Source organism: Mercurialis annua, linkage group LG4, assembly GCF_937616625.2.
Source record: "Mercurialis annua linkage group LG4, ddMerAnnu1.2, whole genome shotgun sequence".
NCBI classification, from domain to species: domain Eukaryota; kingdom Viridiplantae; phylum Streptophyta; class Magnoliopsida; order Malpighiales; family Euphorbiaceae; genus Mercurialis; species Mercurialis annua.
In genome coordinates this window covers 33814537-33829347 of record NC_065573.1, presented here as the reverse complement: position 1 = coordinate 33829347, position 14811 = coordinate 33814537, and the positions used below count along the sequence as shown (strand labels likewise).

Here is a 14811-nt window from a genome sequence, read left to right as displayed (position 1 = left end):
TCATAGCTGCACATGCTGACTGTTTCAGATTCATGTCAATGTTCAATTGTTTTGCGAAAGTTAAAATATTAGGCATTAAAAGCTCCCAAATGGATGGTGGCATGTATCAAAAGTCTTGCTTTGTTTCATTTTTGTGCATTTGAACTTTTGAGGAAGTTTAGTTTCAAATAGTCCTTGCCTATCATAAAGGGCCTTGAATGACTTTGTTTGGTTTTCTATAAACTTCAGATAAACTTCTTATGGTTTTCTGTTCAAGATTAGACTTGTGCATTCGGTTCAAACTGAACTAAATCTAACCCATTTTTTCAATTTAACCTAATCAATTTTATGAGAAGCTTCAATATTTCAAAATAATTAAATTGAACTAGTCGGTTCGGTTGTTTTGTGGTTTGGTTGAATTATTTATGATAAAACATATTATTATTAATATTTAAATTCTATAATCTATTCATTTATTCTTTTCATGAAAACTATCATTTTTTAAAGTATTTTATCATAAAAATATTTTATATCTGCATGTGTTTCTAGTCCATAAAATGATTTTCTTTACTTTTTATAGCATTTTTATGATTTTACAACTTTTATACATTGTTTATTTAATTTTATTTTTATGAAAAATATTATTGTTAAAATTATTTTATGTTTATCTATTATAAAATTTGTATTTAATATTATTTTCATAAAATATTATTGTAAAAGTTATTTGATGCTTATCTTTTATAAAAGTTCCTTTTAACCAAATGTTTCTTAAGAATATTTAGTTTGAGTAATTATTGATTTTTGTATGATAAATTATTATTTCTAAAATAATTTGATTGTAAGATAATTTATAATACAACTAGTTTTTAATTTGTATAATTTTTTTATTAGAAATGTTTAATTAATTATAATATATTATTTTTCAAATATAATTTGTATGAAAAAAAATTACTCATCACCTAAGTTTTTTTATTTGGTCCGCTCTGTACTATGATAGATGTATCTAATATGTATTTGTCATGTATCTTTGATGTATGTGTATCTTTTATATGCAAAAATAAAAGCGTAAAAAATGAAAAAAATATATTTTTAAGTAAAGATCAAATTGTTGGACTTATAGTGTGTGTTTTAAAATCAGAAGATTTTTTTTTTGTGAAGTTGTGGTTAGCTTTTTTAATTCAAATTTTTATCTTTTTATAAAATACTTTATTTTTTTCTATTATAAAAAATATCATTTTGAAACAATTATCACGAAGCATTGTCACGATTTTATAAAGACTACTTAATATTGATGATCAAATGAAGCAAGAATCAAACATAATAAATTAATTTTAAGAGATTTCAAAAATGTAATTAATTTTTATTCGTTATACATTATGAGAAAATATATATTCATTTTTTTGTATTAAATTATATCTAATAAATTGTTTTATTAACCCTTCACCATGTGCATGAGGTCGGAGTTCGACCCCCAACTCTCCCAGACCGTGTTTGCCTGCTTGAAAAATTATATAATAATACTAATTAATTCCCGCTAACCCGCTAACAATTAACATAAAATATCCATATCTCTGATAAAAAAATACTGTTTTACAAACAATATATAGCCAAATAATCAATTTTTTTCATAATATGAAAAATTAATCTAATGTAGTTTTCTTTTCTTTTCTTTTCTTCTAATAACATGACATAAAATTGATAATAAAATTTGAAATAAAATCGTTAATTAACAAAATAGCATACGGAGTAGTTAAAATTATTTTTTAAAAGTTGAGAAGATATCCAAAAACCATAAGGACCTCAAGATAGATTTAGTTCCAAGTGTTGAATTGCACTTTAATTTAACATCCAAACAAAAAGTCCGGAGCTTTCCTGAACACTCCACACCCTTTACTTCTCTTCTATAATAACACAACACTCCCTTCTCTCTTTTAACGACAAAAAGTTAAATTCTCTCTTTAACTTTCCACTCAATTCCTTCGTTCCCACTCAATTCTTCTTCTTTTTTAATCCTCGTCCACTCAACTGAATTCAATTCCACATCCTACAATGGCAGCAGCAACAACAACGGCATCGTTTAATGGAGTAAGCGTTTGCCCGCCTCATCAAACTAACAGAAACACATTATTTGCTCAATCTCTCAATTTTCCTTCCAAACCCAATTCTTTAAACTCGCTTAAATTAAAGAAAAGTCACAGAAATCAGCATAGATTTTCATTTAGTACGGACTCGACGTCAAAGAGAAAATCTTTCATTGTTAGATGCGATGGTTCTTCTAATGGAAGGGTAACTTCATTAATTTAGTTTTGTTAAACTTTTAATCTTTTTGTTGTTTTAATTGTTATGCTGATTTGGGTGTTAAACTTGTTTTTGGAACAGATTACTCAGCAGGAGTTTACTGATATGGCTTGGCAAGGAATTGTGTCGTCTCCTGATGTAGCTAAAGAGAATAAGCATCAGATTGTAGAGACTGAACATTTAATGAAAGCATTATTAGAGCAAAAGAATGGACTTGCCAGACGGATTTTTTCGAAAGTCGGAGTTGATAATACTCGGCTTTTGGAAGCTACTGACAAGTTTATTCAGCGCCAACCAAAGGTGATCTATTGATCTTTACATGTTTCTTTTCTAATAGATAGATAACTTGGTATAATAACTATAGTTGAGTTCAGTTTATTAAAGTTTGCATAATTAAATTGACTATTACTAAATATATAACTGTGTGAGATATTCCAATGTGTAGTACCCTAACTAGTGAAATCAACTTGTCATTCTATGTTTCTCTAATATATTGACTGCTTTAACTGTTCGAATCCTGTCACACTAGGTTCTCGGTGAATCTGTTGGTTCAATGTTAGGACGTGATTTGGAGGCTTTGATCCAGCGAGCAAGGGATTATAAGAAAGAATATAGTGATTCGTTTGTTTCTGTTGAGCACTTGGTTCTTGCCTTCACTCAGGATCAACGATTTGGAAAGCAGTTGTTTAAAGATTTTCAAATATCACTGCCAACATTAAAATCTGCTATTGAATCAATAAGGGGACGCCAATCTGTTATTGATCAAGGTGAGAAAGTTCTCTTATTAAACTCGTGTTTATAGACGTAGATATGTGTATTATGTTTGCATTGAATGTATGTTAAAGTTGTTTTTTCAATATTTTATTTTTGCCATATCCATGTTATTATAATGATGGATGCATCAGAACATTTGCATACCGAGTTTCTCATGTGCTGATGATTTTTACTAAATTTGGGTTTATTGCATCTGTATCAATTTACTCATCAGATTACTTATTTCAAAACGATATAAGAATCTCACTGTAAGCAAATCTAATGCTGTAAATTATTACTTGTTACAGATCCAGAAGGGAAGTATGAAACATTGGAGAAGTATGGTAAGGATTTGACAGCCATGGCAAAAGCAGGAAAACTTGACCCAGTTATTGGAAGAGATGATGAGATACGTAGATGTATCCAAATTCTTTCTAGAAGAACAAAGAATAATCCTGTGCTCATTGGTGAACCAGGAGTTGGTAAGACTGCAATTTCTGAAGGGTAAGCATTATAACTTTTTGTGTGCTTTTTATGGTAATTATTGCCATGGTTACAAGATCCACGATGCTGAGCTTATTCGGTTAAATAGGTTTTCTGACTTCCAGCTCTAAGTGGTTTGTAGTTCAACTAAGGAGAAACTCTGTCCGACTTTTGGATGGTGCTAATAAAAAGATAGCGTCCCTGTTTCTTTACTTTAGAGTTAGCATAATAATCTTCTTAAAAGGCCTAACTGCTTCTCCATTGTCTTTAAGTAATATGATGAGAACTATAGGTCAAGCTTGTGATCGATGCTTTTTAGACTATATCAAAATAATTGAGCAATTCAGTATACTAGATTCCGCATCTTTTGGCTTACATCTGACTTTCGTATATTAACTGACTATCGTTTTTGGACAGGCTTGCCCAGAGAATTGTACAAGGGGATGTACCTCAAGCTCTTATGAATAGGAAGGTATGTCTGTCATGTGCAAGTCTAATACTTTTTCACTAGGTTTTTTTTTTTTATCTTTTAGCTTCGTCGTTCCGACTCTGTAAAATAGAGAGTCAGCTGTCTATATTTCTAATTTTATATCCTATTCGATGGATATGGAATTGACATGTCCATTTTATTTTTCAGTTAATATCTCTCGACATGGGTGCTCTAATTGCTGGGGCAAAATATCGTGGAGAATTTGAAGATAGACTGAAGGCTGTACTAAAGGAAGTTACCGAGTCAGATGGGCAGATTATTCTTTTCATTGATGAGATTCACACAGTTGTTGGGGCAGGTAATTTTTGTGTTAAATTATTACTTTAAAGCTACAAATTTTCGTGGCTTGCCAATAAGATATTAGTAGACCTTTACTTATAAAAATAGCTTTGTTCAAAATATGAATATTGATAAAAGAATGTCATTTTTCCATTTTTCAGGTGCTACAAATGGTGCGATGGATGCTGGTAACCTCTTAAAGCCTATGCTTGGTCGAGGTGAGCTGCGATGTATTGGTGCAACAACATTAGATGAATACCGAAAATATATCGAGAAAGATCCAGCTCTAGAGCGCCGTTTCCAGCAAGTTTATGTTGATCAACCTTCAGTAGAGAACACAATATCTATACTTCGAGGATTGCGAGAAAGATATGAGCTTCATCATGGAGTTCGTATTTCAGATAGTGCACTTGTGGAAGCTGCAATTCTATCGGATCGTTACATTAGTGGAAGATTTTTACCTGACAAAGGTAAATTTATTTCTTCCTATGTGCTAATAAAACTTGAAGCACACAATATTTATTTTTAAGCATATTTAAGTTCTATAAATTTCTTATTCATTTTTTTTTTGAAATTGCAGCTATCGATCTAGTTGACGAAGCAGCTGCAAAATTGAAAATGGAGATAACATCAAAACCTACTAACCTTGATGAGATTGATCGTTCAGTATTGAAACTTGAGATGGAGAAGTTATCTCTTGCAAATGATACAGATAGAGCATCAAAAGATAGGCTGAGCCGTCTTGATGCCGAACTGTCTTTGTTAAAAAAGAAACAAGCTGAGTTAACAGAGCAATGGGAGCATGAGAAGACAGTAATGACCCGTCTTCAATCAATTAAGGAAGAGGTATTGTTATTATTGTTAATGTGATATTTCTTAATTTGTTTTAGTTATTCTTCATTGTAAATTTGTATATTATTTTTTTCTATTGTGCAGATCGACAGGGTAAATCTTGAGATCCAGCAAGCTGAGCGTGAATATGATCTCAATCGTGCTGCTGAACTTAAGTATGGTAGCTTGAACTCTTTGCAACGACAACTTGAAAATGCTGAGAAAGAGTTGGACGATTATTTGAAGTCCGGAAAATCCATGTTGAGAGAAGAAGTTACAGGCGATGATATTGCTGAAGTAGTTAGCAAATGGACGGGCATTCCTCTTTCCAAGCTTAAACAATCAGAAAGAGAAAAACTACTACATTTGGAGGAAGAGCTGCATAAACGTGTGGTGGGCCAGAATCCTGCAGTCAAAGCAGTCGCCGAGGCAATTCAGAGATCCCGTGCAGGTCTATCGGACCCTCGACGACCAATTGCTAGCTTCATGTTCATGGGTCCCACTGGTGTTGGAAAAACAGAATTAGCCAAAGCACTTGCATCCTATTTGTTCAACACTGAAGAAGCCCTTGTGCGAATTGACATGAGTGAATATATGGAAAAACATGCAGTTTCTAGGTTGATTGGTGCACCGCCCGGGTACGTAGGATACGAGGAAGGGGGACAATTGACTGAAACAGTTCGTAGGCGTCCGTATTCAGTTATTCTCTTTGACGAGATAGAAAAAGCACATGCTGATGTTTTCAATGTGTTCCTTCAAATACTAGATGATGGGAGGGTAACTGACTCGCAGGGCCGGACAATTAGTTTCACAAACACAGTCATCATTATGACTTCAAATGTGGGTTCCCAGTACATACTCGACACGGACGATGACTTGCCAAAGGAGGCAGCATATGAAACTATTAAGCAGAGAGTGATGGATGCTGCGAGATCAATATTCCGACCTGAGTTCATGAATAGGGTTGATGAATACATTGTTTTCCAGCCTTTGGATAGAGATCAGATAAATAGAATTGTCAGATTACAGGTAATGCTCATCTTTGAAGATTGCTTCGCATTTTTATTTAATATAGTGACTAGGAGTGCACATTCTGTTAAACGGAACCGAGCTGAAATATTTTCAAAATCAAACCGAATCAAAATTCTAACCAAAACCTAATACTAAACTATTTTATATTATTAAACTTAACCGAACTAAATTTGTTGGTTCATTCCGGCTGTTCAGTTTGTTCGGTTTTTGCAATACCCTTAGTAGTGACTCTGTTTCAGAAGCTTAGAAATGGTTGGAATTGGAATATAATGTCATGCTTTTCTGTTATTTTGCTGATGATGTATTTTGGTGTCCATTACAGCTGGAAAGAGTGCAGCAGAGAGTTGCAGATCGAAAGATAAAACTGCAGGTGACTGAGGCAGCTATCGACCTATTGGGAACTCTCGGATATGATCCCAACTATGGAGCTAGACCAGTGAAGCGGGTGATTCAACAGTATATTGAAAACGAACTAGCTAAGGGTATTTTACGAAGCGAATTCAAGGAAGATGACAGCGTGTTAATTGATACAGAGGTTACGGCATTTTCTAATGGGCAACTTCCTCAGCAGAAGTTAGTCTTCAAGAAGGTTGAAAGCAATGCAACTGCAACTGCAGAAGGCCGAGCTCTTTCTCAGACTCTTTGATTGCCTTTTAAGTTCTCCAAAATATAACTACTTCATACAAGTTATATGATCTTAGCTGTATATTAAATGAATGAAAAATTATATTAGCCTCGAGATATATTTTTGCTAATTATCAATCTTGTAGAGAATGTAAAAATTGTGGCAGTTCGATTTTTGTTACTAGGAGACCTGGGTCTAGACTGAACCATTACTAGGCTTTAAAAACTGAACATGTACTGGTGCGGCCATTAGTTCATTCAACAGTTCAATTAGTTAAATAATGTATACATTTAAGTTATGTGAATATTTATTATAACAAGTCTATATTTAAAGTTTAAATATAATAAAATTTTCACTACGATTAAAAGAGTAATAAATGATTATAGGTTTTTTTAAAAATGGATATCTTTTACGGTCTAATTATTTAATAATATTTTAATTTTATAGATTTTAGTTCAAAAATGTAAAATTGTATTTTTTTTGTTTTCAGGCAAGTATTGAGATGAACGACCTCTAATTTTTGGTTAAATTGATTGATGCGGATGATCTAGTCCGGTTTTAAAAACACTACTTTGAGATTGCTATAGCGACAGTTTACTTATTAAGAAGAGCCTAATCCTGAGAAATAATTTGCTTATTGGTAGGCCACTGCATAACAAGGAGCTGATATCTTGGAATTGCTCTATTAGGAATATGTGGCCGGTGATGGATTGAGTGTTCAAGTCGTAGAATATTAAAGATATTAATTTAGCTCTATCTAACAAAAAAACACACAATTTTTAAATTATATATAGGGCCAGCCTTAGTCGGTTCGGTCACTGAATTAAATCAAATCAAATCAACCGGAATTAGATTTCTCCAATTTTTTAACCGAACCATAACCCGAAATACATATAAATCAAATTATAACCAAACTAAAATAATTATTTGGTTCGGCATGTACTTTTAGTTAACGAATAACTAAATTTTATTGGGAATGGCTCCCCTCAGATCCAAATTTCTTAGATTTCGCTGAAGTCCACTTAGATTATTAACATCTAAGCAAATTGACATTTAATTCCCTCTATTTTATCATTTTTCTTAGGTGTCAAACATCTAAATAGATTTGAGAAAAATGGAGGAAATTCTAAACTTGAGGTAATCCACTCTCAAATTGGTTTTAATATTAGAAAAAGGAAATGGTGTTAGTTCCTCATTAAATGCAAATATAGAGAGTAAATTAATATTTAATTCTTATAAAAAAAATTATCTCTTACAACAATTGCAACAATTGTGGTATACAACAATACCGATTATACAATTGCCCAATTGCAGACCACACTTGTTGCAATTGTTGTAAATGTATAAGCCTCTATTTCCGCCTCATCATCGTCAACAACAGCTTCAGCGCCACCTTTGCCCTCTGCTTCCAGAGGTGATTGGCTACCGTCAAATAACTGCTCATCGCTGTTTTTGGAAGCCGACGATGAGGCGGGAAACGGAAGCTTTTAAAATTGGACAAATAAATCCCTTCGTGAAATATGAATGTTAACGGTGTTAGTTTATTAAAAAAAAGTTTAAAAACAACCTTAATATTTACAATATATTTCAAACTAATGCTTCAAAATTTTTCATATGATAGAAAAATTAAATGGACAAAGGATTAATTCATTCTTCAATTTGATACGAAATATCAAACGAGTAATTTTCAAAACAATAGGATCAAATTAACCCACAATTTAGCACGTTAGCATCAAATCCATTCCTTAGAGAGTGCGTTTTTTATTTTTATGTCATTAACTCAATAAGCACTTAGGCAAAATGAACTTATCTACCACAACTATAGTTTTTTGCCAAATATATTATGATCTTTAAATTTTACTATTTTGGTCTATAATTTATTCGATTTTTCCCAAATATATTCAAGGCTTAGATATATTTGGGTATATTTGACAATATTCAAATGAGCCTTAGGTATATTTAGCAAATATCGAATCAATAACAGATCAAATTGGAAAAATTTAAAAATTTTGGTATATTTGGCAAAACTCCAATAATTGTGGGTAAATAAGTTCATTTTACCGAGTTTTTATTATTGAAGAACATAATGGTGAATTTTATTCAAGCTTCCGTTCTTATTATTGAGAGTGCTTGTAATTAAATGATCAATAATCAGAGGTGCCAACATGAGAATAATAGACCATGGATGTGATGTAAAATAAGAAGAAACACATAAAAGAAACAAACTAATATATAAATAGGAACATAAGCAGGCCCGTAAATCGTAGTCTATGATTGTAAGGTTGATCAGGCGATAGTCTTCACCCCTGCTGCACTCCCTTTCACAAGCCAACTCTTTTCACCGCCAAGAATTAGATTCAGAAGAGGAAAAACTTTGAAAATTAAAAAGGGGCCAACTTAAATCAAGAAGCTCCAGCAAAATTTATCAGTAAGAATTCCTTTATTGTTTCTGAGTTCCGTTTGAACACAACTTCAAACATAAGAAGATATTAGTAGGACTTAATTAAGTCTCCGAAACAGGTTCCATAGTTGACAATTCTGAACTAGTACTGAAAAGAGACCTACAACCTTAAACTACTTTTTGTCTAATCTCTATTGGAAGGCTGGAAAACTACCAACTCATCAACCGCATCCATGAGGGCACGTCGAAAAACCAATCTTCCAGCAGCTTCATAAGCTAACTTCTTCGACAACTTGTCGTCCGTTTCAAGTGTATGCTCTGAGCCAACATTTGTAGTCATAATGATGATAGTATTGGTGAAACTGGCAGTCCGACCATTTAAATCAGTTAGTCTCCCAGAATCTAATATCCGACAGCACAAATTCCGCACATTAAAATGGGCTTTTTCCATCTCATCAAACAGAATAACAGCATTTGGTCTCCGATGAATGATTTCTGTCAAGTGGCCCCCTTCCTGATATCCTGAGGATCCGGTTGGTGCACCAATCAAGCGCAGTGCGGATTTGCTTTCGGTGAATTCATTCATGTTGATTCGTATAAGGGCATCGTCAGTGCTGAAGAGATAGGAAGCTAATGACTCAGCCAATCGTGTTTTTGCAACACCATCAGGGCCCATGAACATGAAGCTAGCAATTGGTCGCCCGGGTTTTGACCAACCGAGACATGTTCTCCAAATTCCCGTAGCAACATCTTCAACTGCATGATCCTGCCCCATCACACGTTTGTTCAACTCTATCTCAAGATTTTGCATCCTGGGTTCCTCGGGTTTGAAAAGAGGGAGGGGGTCTGACAATGATGTCCGAATTCCCTTAGGCTTATTCTCCAGATCTTGTAGTCTGGATTGCTTGAGCCTGGTCCTCTCACTGAGATCAACAACTTCTGTCGGCATGGCAAACTCTTTCTCAGAGTTTTGAAGCTGAGGGTTCAAGGTAGAAGCTCCAAGCGGACGATCATTCTGATGCTTATTAGAATCCAGAATCTTGAGAATCTGCAGAGCAAGGAAGAGGCAAGTCAGGTATATAAATTTTGAAGATAAACATATAATTAATGAGCACGAATGCAAAATAAAAGTACCTCTCTTTTAATTTTCCGAAACCAAGAAAACATTTGCTTCTTTTGTTGAGGCATGACGCACCAAAGTTTGTGGATTGGAGATCAATAATCGAAATAAAGATGGGTGTGTGTGTGGAGGATGCTTTATATATAGATGGCATGGCGGAGTTCATATTGGAGTAGGAATCCCCAAATAACTTCTAATTTGGAATTCATATACTAATTGGACTAGGATCCTCCAAGTAACTTCTAATTTAGGAATACCATCCTCACTTCACCAACCTTCAACACCCCAAATAGATACAAACAAAACTCCCATATGCTTATCGTTTGAATTTTATATTATATCTGCTTTTTAAAAGACTCGTGGGTATTGGTCTATAATTGGCAAAAATACTGAAAACCCCTTCACCTTTAAGCTTTTTTTCAATTCCACCACCACATAGGAGAATTGTCAATTGCACCCTATTTGGGGTTTTCAATTTTCGCATCCATCCCAAAATTTAAAAATTTGACAATTTAACTAATTGAAAGATGAAAATGTTAAAATCAACTAAACAGAAGGGTTATATCAATCTTTTTTCTAATTGAAAAAATACAAACAAATTCTTCATCTTTAAAATGTTCAAACAAGCCCTAATAACTAATTAATTTATCATATTTTTTAAATAATATAAATTACCTTAAAAAAATCTTTTAATTTTTTTACCGCCGGTGGTCTGTTAACAGAGCACCGGTGGTGGTAGTGGAGAACAGACCACCACTATGTGGTCTGTTGAAGAACATACTATTGTGGTCTGTTGGTGGTGGTCTGTTTTCCTTAGAACAGACCACCCCATTTTTATAATTTTCCGAGTTTTTTTGAAATATATATTTTTATATTTAATTTTTTATATAAAATGTCCTCGTTTTGTGTGAATGTATTTTTTCTGATTTTTAATTTTTTTTAAAAAATATTATTTGTTAAATTTTAAGATTTTTTTTTTCGATTAAAAATTTACGTTTTTTAATTTTAAAAAGTTATTTACAATTAATATAAATTGAAAAAATTATTGATTGTTGAATTTTACGAAGAAGAAGATCTTTTTATATTATTAATAACATTAACGTTTAATTAGTATATAGGTTAAAAATGAAGGATCATTTTAAAAATTAATAGGCTTTAATTATCAATCTTGTAGAGAATGTAAAAATTGTGGCAGTTCGATTTTTGTTACTAGGAGACCTGGGTCTAGACTGAACCATTACTAGGCTTTAAAAACTGAACATGTACTGGTGTGGCCATTATAGTTCATTCAACATTTCAATTAGTTAAATAATGTATACATTTAAGTTATGAGAATATTTAAAATTTTAACTACGATTAAAAGAGTATTAAATGATTAGGTAAATAAAAGAATGGATAGCTTTTACTGTCTAATTAGTTTAAGAACATTTTAAATTTACATATTTTAGTTCATATATGTAAAATTGTATTTTTGGTTTTCAGGCAAGTATTGAGTGAATGATCTCTAATTTTCGGTTAAACTGATTGATGCGGATGATCTAGTTCGGTTTTTAAAACACTACTTTGAGGTTGCTATAGCGACAATTTACTTATTAAGAAGAGCCTAATCCTGAGAAATCGATGAAATTATGGAATTGATCTTGAATTTACTTATTGGTAGGTCACTGCATAACAAGGAGCTGATATCTTGGAATTGCTATATTAGGAGAATGTCAATTTAGGAATATGTGGCTGGTAATGATTTGAGTGTTCATGTATGAGATAGGGGCTAGGTAGCACGGACACTTCATTCAATTAACGTGTTCCGTTTTAGAAACATTTTGGACACTTGACGTTTCGGACACGAAACTTTATTTTTTACATAAGAAACCTTAAAATAACACCGTTTCGCAGTGTCCGAGTGTTCCGTTCTCTTGTATCCGTGTCCGTGTCCGTGCTACCTAGAATAGGGGAGTTCTCTACTGAGCAGTCAGCTGGATTCATCTAGCTGAATTTGCCTGATGACTTTTATTGATTTTTGTAGTTTGATTTTCTGTTAACACTTAACATTATAATTTTTAGAAATGTAATATTGCCATTAAAAGGTATATGTATAAATAATCTAATGAGCCAAATATATCGTCTAGTATTCTATAAGCTTCAGTTTTACTTCTAAAATAGTTATCATGAAACTTAATATTTTTAAAAAATATTTAATTTTAAAATTAAATTATTTATTTTAAAGTTTTAATTTAAATAGATTATTAAATTTTTATATTTTAATAACTTTTTTAATCAATGAAGTCTTTTGATATTTTTTTCAGTTTGTGCTAACTATTTTATTGAAAAAATATATACTTGAGTTTATATTTACTTTGATTAAGATAAAAATTAAATTATTTATTTATTTAAACTCATGAGTTTTTAATATTGTGTTAAAGTGCTGTAGTCCAATTTCTTAACTTCAATTGGACGATCTGAGCCTAAAATTATTGGGGAAAGTTGCCTTCATATTGAGGTCGAATGGCTTCTCCATTGCATCTTGAATTTGATGGAGCTGATTAGAGTAGCTGTGGTTCAACTCTTTTATTTTTTGATTGTGTGACTTAGAGACTAGCTAAGAGATTTCTGCTTAATTATGTGCAAGTGACTTCACTATACACATTTTGCTTATGAAAAAAAAAACTAAAAAAAGCCAATGGTTTAAACTTTAAACAGATTTAAACTATGCAAAGTGCTCGTTATTTTTCATAAAGTAACTAGTATGCTACCCTCGCTTTGATTCGGGATTCATTATTTTTAATTATAATATATAGAAAACATTAAGAAAAAGAAAACTAAATGTTTTAATGTACTATAAAATAGCATATATTATAGTTAAAAAAAGTTAGGTTAATATATATAATAGTAATAATAAAAGTATACTAATCCTAATTAAAATATTTTGTCATCAATAAATATTTTTTATTTTTTTCTTTTTAATTTTAAATATCTATTTTTAATATTTTTCTCATCTTTGTTTTTGTTTTGGTAAAATCTGAGTTTAACTAATGAACATGGACCTATAAATAAATAAAAAATAATTTTTGAATTTAAAATAATTTAGTTAGTTTTGATTATATTTTTCTAATTTTGTCAATTTTCTAATTAAGTCGAAAATTCTGGTTTCATATACAAAAATGATATCGTGGTGTCATTGGAACTAATATTACGATGATTTGAATGTGATGTTCCTATTGAATAATTAGTTGCATTTATGAGAAAAAAAAAAGATATTTTCACACACACACACACTATTATTCAAAAATTATTTAATTGCGTTTACTATTTATATTTATCTGTTTTACTATTATACAATACTTAATTAGTGTTATATATTATCCGTTTATTTCACCATTTCACGATTTGTTTGAGTAGACATGACTATTTATTATAAACAATTAAAGTATAAAAGAAAGAGAGAGGGGTAAAAAAATCCTGATGCAGTTGAAATATTAAAATAAATTGAATAGATAATAAAAAATAAGGAAAATATTCCTAATTATTACATATGTAAGATTTTTTGTTGTTAAATAATAGTTTTTAATAAACTTGAACACCAAATTTAAGAATAAACTTGGAGACCAAGTTAAAGATTAAGGATTACTTGAATCTTAAACATATGATTTTGTCAAATGTTTTTGTAATTAAAAATTTAAATTTTATAATTCATAACACGTGAAAAAAAAATTTAGTAAAAGAAATTTTTAATTTTTTTTTTAAAATAAGATTTTTTGGATAGAAAAATAAACTAAAGTTTAATTTTGAACTTTTGGTTTTTGTAATTAAAAAATAAACTTGTCTTTTCAAATGAAAAAAATACAGAAATTAACAATAGAGATTAATAATATGTATAACATTTTTAAATTATTATACTAAAGAAATATAAAATTAAAGAGCTAGTATTTTGTAAATAACTTGAATCTTTATGAAATAACACTTTTTTTTTTGAAACTAGAACAACTTTATTAAAGATCAGAACTTAAAACATCAACAAGAAAAGGAGGAGGATAGGACCACTACAGACGATCAGACTTGGAATTCGCTGCTTTAGCTAGAGTATGAGCGGCGAAATTCGCTGAATGTTTTATGAAATAACACTTAAAATAGTCTCTAATATAGACATTTTTAGCTAATGAAGAAAACGACATCATCATTGATTATTAATTTTGTAAGTATATGATTATAGCTTTTTCTAAAAGAGAGCCCACTTTTAACTGGCATGTTTGTAATTTAATGGAAAAAACATGGACATTTATATGGTATTATGGGTGAACTTACATAAATAGATATATAGGTAACTTTTGACTACAACAATGCTTTTGAAATTATTATTATGTTATGAGGATAGTTTAGTAAAAGAACCCAAAACACTGTTCAATGTACAGTGTTTTGGGTTCTCTTTTAAACTATATATATATATATATATGTATAGAACGAACTAAATAATCTACTAATTTTTTAATCTACTTACTTCTAACTAAATAACTATTTAAATTAAA

The 14811-nt window shown here is 31.1% G+C and overlaps 2 protein-coding genes across 2 annotated transcripts; one reads left to right on the top strand and one right to left on the bottom strand.

The window, feature by feature from the left end:
• Nucleotides 1–1815: 1815 nt before the first annotated feature.
• Nucleotides 1816–6900, top strand: LOC126677008 (chaperone protein ClpB3, chloroplastic). Its single transcript, XM_050371423.2, has 10 exons — nucleotides 1816–2265; nucleotides 2359–2577; nucleotides 2807–3044; nucleotides 3339–3534; nucleotides 3931–3985; nucleotides 4151–4301; nucleotides 4444–4752; nucleotides 4863–5128; nucleotides 5219–6142; nucleotides 6468–6900. The coding sequence occupies exons 1-10, from the start codon at nucleotides 2029–2031 to the stop codon at nucleotides 6789–6791; spliced, it is 2919 nt and encodes a 972-aa protein (XP_050227380.1). The 5' UTR covers nucleotides 1816–2028; the 3' UTR covers nucleotides 6792–6900.
• A 2291-nt stretch (nucleotides 6901–9191) lies between these two features.
• LOC126677009 (chaperone protein ClpB3, chloroplastic-like) lies at nucleotides 9192–10596 on the bottom strand. Its single transcript, XM_050371424.2, has 2 exons — nucleotides 10306–10596; nucleotides 9192–10219 (listed from the first exon to the last, which is right to left on the bottom strand). Exons 1-2 carry the CDS (start codon nucleotides 10357–10359, stop codon nucleotides 9356–9358), a joined length of 918 nt encoding a protein of 305 aa, XP_050227381.1. The 5' UTR covers nucleotides 10360–10596; the 3' UTR covers nucleotides 9192–9355.
• Between the last annotated feature and the right edge of the window lie 4215 nt (nucleotides 10597–14811).